Raw genomic sequence first — 8758 nt, forward strand, 5'->3', positions numbered from 1 at the left:
GTTTGTGTGCCTATGAGTGGTCTCCCAGCAGGCACTTCTCGTGGTTTCAGACCTCAGAGTTGCCAATTTCCTTATTTCCAGTTAGCCTTATAAAAAGCTACAGTAGAGTTTGGGCTGAGTTTGAAAATAGCATACCCCAGGTCCACCCCCACATAGTGCTGAGTTTGATACAAATGCTCACAGTAAATTTCCATCCTTTTCCCCTGAGGTCTCTCCGTCACCTTCATCAGCCTTACCAGGGAGTAGAAGTTACAGGCATACACCTTCACACGTGGCAGAACAAGCAGAACAAATTACCTCTTCAATTATCTGAGTGTCTTAAAGAGCTTCATTGCTTTGTGTAACGGAACTTGATCTTGCGAAACCAGGAATGCTTCCTGTGAGGACTGGCAGTCCTGCTGAAGAAGCTTTTCCAGACCACAGCTATTGTGGCAACTATAGTTCTCTTAGAAATGTAGGCTGGGAAGCTTCCAGGAATAGTAAGTGAGTCAGAGGCAAGGGGTTTAGAAACTAGAAGCAATGGAGACTTGCTGGGCGAGGGTGGAATTGGAGTCAGGATCTTGAAAAGTAGTCAAGACGGACGAAATGGTTTTGAGAACATCCTCGTCGACTTCTCCCCCTCTCCGCACACCGGGGCCGAGCCTGGAGAGTGAGGGCTGACCGCAGGCACCTTTCCTCTCTGTTGCTCCCAGACCTTCTGTGTCTGTGGGTACATTCCACCTCCTACGTGTCCTTCTTCCCGTCTTGTGGCCACATGACATTTCGAAAGCCAGCTCTTGTCCATTCCATGGTATTAGTTGGCAAGCGGTTGTCCTAAGCTGTGACATTCCTTTTCCCTTTAAGAATTTCCCTGTGACTGCACTCCTCTGTAAGAGTCTTCAGTCTCTTGAGGAAAGGGTTTTGTTTAATTTTGTTTCATAAACCTGTTGCTGAACATGACTTGGTTAAACTTCCTTGGTTATTTCAACAGGCATCTACTGAACACCTACTGTGTGCCAGGCACTGTTGGCACTGGGGCTATAAAACTGCATAAGACACAACCCACCTTTAGGAGTGCAGATTGGGTCCCTGTACTACAGAACCTACTAACCTAAAGATTGTTGTGTTGGCCACCTTTGAGGCATAAGGAGGGAAAAATCAAAATGTGCATTGCATGTGCTCAGTTTGGACATTTTCTAGCCCTCTTTCACTTGTTTTTATTTAAGCCTTAAGCAGATGACACTGAGGGTTTCTCTCATACCCACCTTCTCGTCTCCCCAGGGTGGCCTTTCAGCAGCGCCCGCCCGGGCCGTGTCCGCTGTGAAAAACATCAACCTGCCGGAGATGCCTCGGAATATCAACATTGGTGATCTCAACATCAAAGTCCCAAACCTGTCCCAGTTTGTCTGAGAGTGGAAGATGGCTGAACTGAGTCCTTGGAACCAGCAAAGCTGAGCCAGTTCTGCAGCAAAGCCCGCTCTGCGCCCTAGAGGAGTCCTGCCTCGGGCCGTGGCCCCTGCTGTCCCGAAGTGGGAAGGAGTCCTATGTCCACTGGCAGCCTGTGTGCTTGCTTCTCACATGTGCGGCCTTGCCTGTCTCTTGTACACACAGCCACTGCAGATGTGAGGGGCCCTGGCTTCCTCAGTAGGGGTCAGGTGCCCAAGCCACTCGCCCCCTTTACCTGCCACGTGCATCCACCCCCAGGGATTGCAGACTGTAGTGAGAGGCCCCCCTGCTCCCAGAACCCCACCACGAGGATGTTCTCTGACGTGAGTCTTCAACTTTAGCACCACGAGGCTCCCTGAGGTCCTGTAGCATTGACTTTCCTGGTGAGGTGCCATAGCTAGAAAAAGGCTGACCCTCTAGATGTGGGGATGTGGTGAGTGGCAAACAAGAGCAGGATGTTATGAGATCCAGAGTTGCCTACTGACTCTACTAGAGTTGGCACACCCAGAATCCTTTTGTATAGCCACGCTATCTCATCACCACCTCCTGCAGCATACACTCCCCACTGCCACAGTCCTGGCCCTGCTCTCCCAGGTGTTTATGTGCAGGACACGATCCAAATCATAAGCCTGTTGTTTGCCTGCCCCCCACATTTCTGCCAATAGGGAGGGCACCCCCCCACAGCCAGAGGGGTCCCCCTCAAAGGGGAGGGGCCCTGTGTCTGTAGAAAGCAAAGCTGACAACATGTGGAACATCTAAGAATTATGACTCTTCCAGGTTTAAAATACATTCTCCTTCCGAGTAGCAGACGGGTCAGTTGCTGTGTTATGAATGATGAGTCTTCTTTGTACAGGAAACCTGCTGCTGTCTACACCAGCTTCTGGAGCATGAGAGCCTGAGCTGGGGTCATGTGTTCTGGACCTGGCACAGGGGAAGGCTGGGGACACGGGCATCCTGCTGGCTGAAACCGGTGGCAGTGCAGCATCTTCTCCCCAGTGTGCGAGGGGTCCCTGCCTGTGCTCACTCTGGGCACGCCCTGTTCCCCTCAGATGACAGTCCCCTAGAGCTAGCTGTGGAAACCTGTAAATGTTACATTCGGTAAGAGCCTTTCTTCCTGTGGTTAACTTAAGAGCTGAAGCTGCTCCTTGAAGTAGTGCCTCTTACTCCTGCGCTGCCTTGGGGCCAGGTCTCGGGTATGATGTTGAGCTGCCTTGAGATTAGGGAGCTCGCCGCACCATCATGGTAAAGTCTCCCGGCGTGGGGACTTTTTGTGCCTGCCGGCCAGTGGCCCAAACTGTTTCCTCAGGCCTCCTGATGCTGTCGCAGAGCCCATCTGAGATGGTGCCCGGCAGGACCATGGTCAGGACCACATCTTTTCCCACTTTGAATAATGCTTCCTGTGCGTCGTGCCTTTTGCTCCCTGTAGTCTCTTAACCTCAGTCTTTTGGAACATCTCTGATAACCTCAGAGATGGGCAGTGTTGATCAGAATGTAGGCCCTCTTATGTTGGAAGAGGGAAATGTAGGTTTATATATCTGTCTGATGTTAAAACCTCTGATATTCTTTTAAAGAGTTTAATTTTTATTTTTAACAGACATTTCAGTATATTCACATCCCTCTCACATTTGCTGAAAGTGATATAGGGAACAAAGAAGGAAAATGATATTTATTTTGCACCTCCTGTAAGGTGGCATGAGCGAGATCCTTCCACAATCCTTACAACAGACACTATCATCTCCATTTTGCAAGTCAAGAAAGTAAGACTCAGAGAGGTCAAGTAACCTGCTTTAGGTCACAAGGGCTAAGAATTGAGACTGTCTGTTTGCCTAAATCCACAGTTCATTTTTTTTCACTGCTCAAGATGGCTTCTCCCAATATTATTTTCTTTCTTATGGATAAGGAAACCTCAAAAAGTATAGGTAGCTTCTCAGAAACTGTGATTAAAAACTGGCTTGGTAGCCAGTGAGAGCATCAAAGAGTGTGAGCTGGGGGGGTCCTCCACATGCCTCCATTGAACTGGTTAGGAAGCAGAAGCCCAAAGTGTTTAGTGTTGTGTCCAGGGTCACAGAGCTAGAACCAAGTCAGTTTTCTTTTTTCTTTTTTTAAACTTTTTATTGGAGTAGAGTTGATTTACAATGTCGTGTTAGTTTCAGGTGTGCAGCAAAGTGAATCAGTTATACGTATACATATCAAGTCGTTTTTCTTGAGTTTGTTTCATGGCTTATCGCATTGCTGCCACATGTTCTGGATTTCCTGGAATAGTCTTTGAATGTTTTGCCTGCCAGAAACCAGTGATTCCCAAAAGCCACTGACCGGTCCTAGAGACTCCAGCAGTGGGCATCGCAACATCATCCCTCATACTGCTTCTAAAAATGACATAAAACTTGAGCCTGGTCTTTTGTTTGGAACACTTGATCCCTTTGGATGAGCCACAGTAATTGTTCATTAACTACTTGAGGTTGCCTGCAAATCCAGGTACCTTTCTTGCTTGTTATCAGCAAAGCCATAAACGTTTTTGAAAAATAAGAGGAAATCCTCATTGGCCTTTTTTTGGAGAAGGATACAAATACTGCTGCTGAGAGATGTTGGTTATGAAAATAGGGACCAGGTTTGAATTTGGGAGCCCTTGGCCCTGGATGGTTTACAATGAGGATTTCCTGAAGTGGTACAGAATACTGGGTTTTCAGTGTTCACTGCCACTGACAAAAATCTAATATTCCTCCATTCTGCAATTTCTCAGTGCCTGGTAGATGCTAGGCTCAGTTCTGGGCACTGAAGGTTGCGAGCAGTGAGGCCCTGCCTCCTGCAGCTGTCTCTGCTGTGCATCTCTGAGTGCTCAGGTTGCATCTGACTGGCAGCCTGAATTTGTGGAGGCTAGAGTCAGTGACTTTGTGTTTTATGGAATATTTAAAGGACAGTAACCCATTTCCCAACCCCAGCTGACCCCATCATGCTCTGCTGTCTGTGCTCCAAACAGCCTGTCTTCAAGCTGCTAGAACAAAAATACCATAGACTGGGTGGCTTAAATAACAAACATTTCTCACAGTTCTGCAGGCTGGTCAAGATGAAGGTGCCAGCAGATTTGGTGCCTAGTGTGGGCCTACTTCCTGTTTCACAGAGGGCCATATTCTTGCTCTGTCCAGAAATAATGAAGAGAAAGCTCTGGGCTCTTCATCCCCTTATAAGGGTGCCAATCCCACCATGGGGTCTCCACCCCTGTGACCTCAGCCAAACCTAATTACCTCTCAAAGGCCCCATCTCCAAATACCATCACATTGGGGATTGGATGTCAACATATGAATTTGGGAGAGGACACAAACATTCAGTCCATGTGTACCCACCTTTCTGCACAGATCATGGCCCTGTGCTTGTCACATTAAGGATTAAGTCAGCTATCTTGAGTGTTCTCAAGTCCCTGTTATTCAGGCCTCTGCCACTTACAGAGCCAGCCTTTCCTCCCCACCACCTCCACCTCCATGGAGCCAACCTAGGGAAGACCTCTCGGGCCCCAGCTTCACCAGGAAAGAAACCAGGGAAGTATGGCTGAAACCAGGCTGCCGGCCAAGTCCTGTCTCGTGGACCAGTCTTTAGTAGGGGATTAAATCCTTAGTGTGGGCCATGGGTTTCCAAATAGGATACAGCTGTGATCAGTGCCTGACGATAAAGGTCAAGAGAGAGTGTGATGGCCATGACAAGAGCCAGTGAGGTAGGGGAGTCACCTGGGGTGGGGTGGGGGTGTCGGCTCCTAGCAAATATCCTAGTCTTCAGCTTCCCGAGTCTCCTGTCCTACCCATCTCCTTGTGGTCATCGTGAGCCTGGTGTCCACATACCTGTGTGTACACGTGGCCAGTGCCTGCAGGTGGACAAATGGCTGATCTCATGGTTAAGATGTTGCCCACTAGGGAGCACTGGAGGATGCTACATCTGCGATGTCTGGCAGCAGTTGGCAGAGAGACAAACAGGCCTCCTATAAGGCAGTAGCTCCATGGAAATGATTAATCTTTTCCAGAAGACTGTCCAAGTTCTTTCCTATTTCAATGAATTAATGTTTTGAAAAGGAAATTCACGTGGTTCAAAATTTAAGGTGACAAAAGGCTGTTCAGCCAGACTCTCACCCTGTTCCCCCAAACCACGGAGCACCCACCCCCACCCCTGGAAGCAACGAGTGTTTCCAATTTAAAAGATTAAGAAACAAAGCCCCTGGATTTTCATTACTGAAACTGAGTGTACTTTCCTCAAAGAGTTCTGTTCCATTTGACCTTGGTTGACCTCAGCCCACTACAATCCTGCCATCCTCTGTAGAGGGAGAGGCCTCCCAGACCACCCCATCCTTGCTCTGCCTCTCCATTTTCCATGGCACTCTGATGTCCTGTGTGTTTGAGTTGTAGTTTTTATCTCCCCCACTAGGACGTACGCCCCTCAAAGGCAGGGATTTGTCTCTCCTGTTCAGTGCTGTGTCCCAGCTGCTATGACCAGTGCCTGGTATGTACTTCTCAATAAATAACTATTGAATGAGTGAATACTTGAGACAAATGGTAACTCATTCTAACAGCAACTTGTAGCTTATGCTCTCCAGGGCCCCGTGCTCAGTCAGCATTTGGGAAAAGAACCTGGATAATGGCATTGGGAACAGCCTATATAGAGGGACCAGGTGATGGCCTGTGGAGGATGAGGGAGAGGAGAAAGGCAAAGCTGGTGACAGTGGAGCCCACATGACCAGAGGACCAGCGAGGGAGAAAGACCAGAGTTTGGATGTGGACATGTGACACTGGAGTTGCCTGAGAGTATCTGGGGCAGATGTCCATCAGCCAGCTGGGAACCTGGGAGTGGGCAGAGAGGAAATGAACGTCCAGCCCAGAGAGATGGTGGTTGAAGCCATGTGGGCGAGCGATGTGGCCAAGAGGACTCAGCCTGTGGGCAGAGAAAGGGAGATGAGAGTCTAGACAGAGGAGCAACTTTAAGTCGATGGAGGACTTTCAGTGGGAAGGGCCCCTGCTGAGACGCCAAGGGGTGGGACTTAGAAGAGATGACCTTTCTTGGTCTTGCCATTGACCCTCCACCCCAAGCCCTCTAAGTGAGGCAGCGAAATGAGGGAACTTGGAAGGGGTGGCTCTAGCCTAGTGGTGGGTGGGTCTCACCCACAAGGTGGTTGTATAAGAGTGTGCGTCACAAGCTAGCTCTGTGACGTACAGAGCCTTCGGAAGGTCAGTGACCACATCCATAAAGGGGTACCAATAACTCCTGCCTTAGGGGGCTGTTTGAGGGTTAACTGAGAATTGATGAAGACCACAAAGGACTCCATAAACACTGGCTGCTGTCATCATTGGGATTTTTGCAGAGGAAATGGGAGCTGAAGTAGATGCAATTAGCTGGGAGAGGTTTGGTGGTGCTGGGAAGGAGAGATGGACGTCTGCAGTGCTCAAGTCCTGGCAGAAGACCTCAAAGGTGGGGCTGCAGAGGGATGATGGGGACAGTGGATACTGGCCTGGCCCCACCAGTGGCCCATATCTATAGGCCGCCAGTGGATAAAGCTGTAGGGGAAGTGGTGGAATCTCTGGAAAGTGAAGCTTCCCTTACAGTGAGGAGGTTGAAGACATAGAAGAGCGAGCTTGGGATTGGTAGGACCAGAAGGGTGGGGGACAGAGCCTGGAATTCCTTTCCCCCAGAGTCAGGGGGAAACGGAGAGGTCCCAAAGACACAGTGGGAGGAGTCAGCATTTGGCCAGGACGGGGGTGAGGGCCTCTGGCCAAGCAGGCCTGGCCGAGGGTTGGGTTCCTATAGGGACTCCACGCTTCCTGTGAGAAATGGGATCTTTAGGCTTTCTCAAGAGCAAACCTTACATTTTTTTTCAACTCTGATATCAGCCTGGCCTGAGAGTGCTTGGGTATAGGGGTGCCCTCCCCTCCCACCTAGGATTGGACCACACTTGCAAGAGGGCAGGTTGGGGGTTATTTTCTGTATTGGTGATGATGAATGCCCTTTACAAACCCATGGGATAAAGGCACAGCTGAAATGACAGAAAGGAGGAGGTACAGGTAAATATTCATTTATTATTTTAAGAGTTCAGCTATTGAACATGTTACAAAAGAGGTTCAGTCAAAAAGCCCAAAGCCCATGTCATCATCAGACTCCTCAGACTCTTCTTTCTTCGCTGCCACTGTCTTCTCAGCTGGGGCAGCAGTGGTGGAGGTGGCAGGACCTCCTGCTGGTGCCGCCCCAGCTGACAGGCAGGCCCACCAGCCCCTTCCTTGCAGATGAGGCACCCGATGTCGACATTGGCCAGAGCCTTTGCAAACAATCCTGGCCAGAAAAGGTCAGCATTTACAGCAGCTGTTTAATGAGGGCATTGATCCTCCGTGACCATCACCTCATAGTTGTGCAGGATGAGGGCCGAGTAGATGCAGGTGAGCTCCGAGATGGAGGCCATGGTACAAGCGAATGCGAGGCGGGCGTGGTGCTAGTCGCCGGATGAAGTGAGGGCCTCACCCCAGTGCGACCCAAGCTTCCTCAGAGGGACTGAGCACCTTAGCGGCAGCTGAGGAGACGGAGCCAGGTGAATTTTTCAAAGACTGGGATCCACTGACTCCCCAGGCTCAGGTGATACTCAAAATACTTACCAACAGGCTTGTCTCAGGCACCGACAAGTGGAGGTACCAGATGGGCGCTTGGGGGTGTTACTGGTGGTCCATGATGCTTCTGCCACTAGGCCCTACCTCTCCTGTGGTAACAGAGAGGAGAACCCAGGAGGTTGCCACACCTGCAGCTGCTGCAGTTCGCTCCTCTGCTGGCCTGGATGGGGCCCTGTTGATGGCAACTGTGGCTTGGTGAGTCAGTGTGCCCCTTCCCGCTGGGGCCCTGAGGTGGGAGGGGCAAGGAGCCTCCTCGTACCCCACCCCTAGACCCTTCCAAGCTGCAACTGGAGGCCAAGAGACACAAGCCCAGGGTGCGCCCACCGCAGAAGACCACCGTCTTTGCCCTGGGCAGCCTGGCACTGAAGCTTTCCTCCAGCCTCCCAGTTCTGAGTCCTTGGCACTGGGCGCCGTTCCCTTGACCCCTCTCCAAGCCTCCCAGTGGCTCCCCAGCTGGCCGCAGGCCACACAAATCTTACTCTGGCTGGCAGGCCTGAGGTCGCTGCATGCCAAAGATGGCAATACGCACAGCCTGGAAGGTAATCCTTTCTCGCTAGGAAAGTGCTTATCTAACTGAGGCAAGCTAGGATTTGAACTGCTAATTGCTAAGCCAGCTTTTCTGGAACTTCTTTTGTGTGTCTGGGAGGTACAGCTGGTCCATGAGGAGGTGGCTCCCATTCAGATGCTGGACTGTGCACTCTGGG

At 50.5% G+C, this 8758-nt stretch overlaps 1 protein-coding gene and 1 pseudogene across 2 annotated transcripts in view; one reads left to right on the forward strand and one right to left on the reverse strand.

Moving 5' to 3' along the window:
- Positions 1-6539, forward strand: part of AP3S2 (adaptor related protein complex 3 subunit sigma 2) — a 62354-nt gene extending 55815 nt beyond the window's left edge. The window contains exon 6 of the mRNA XM_079912425.1: positions 1261-6539. Coding sequence (XP_079768551.1) covers positions 1261-1389 — 129 coding nt within the window. The 3' untranslated portion in view covers positions 1390-6539. The remainder of the gene's footprint in view (positions 1-1260) is intronic.
- Positions 6540-7517: 978 nt separating this feature from the next.
- LOC307182537 (large ribosomal subunit protein P1-like) lies at positions 7518-7864 on the reverse strand (annotated as a pseudogene). The gene has a single exon. The product of its transcript is annotated as a large ribosomal subunit protein P1-like (transcript).
- Between the last annotated feature and the right edge of the window lie 894 nt (positions 7865-8758).

This window comes from Stenella coeruleoalba (assembly GCF_951394435.1).
Source record: "Stenella coeruleoalba genome assembly, chromosome: 2".
NCBI classification, from domain to species: domain Eukaryota; kingdom Metazoa; phylum Chordata; class Mammalia; order Artiodactyla; family Delphinidae; genus Stenella; species Stenella coeruleoalba.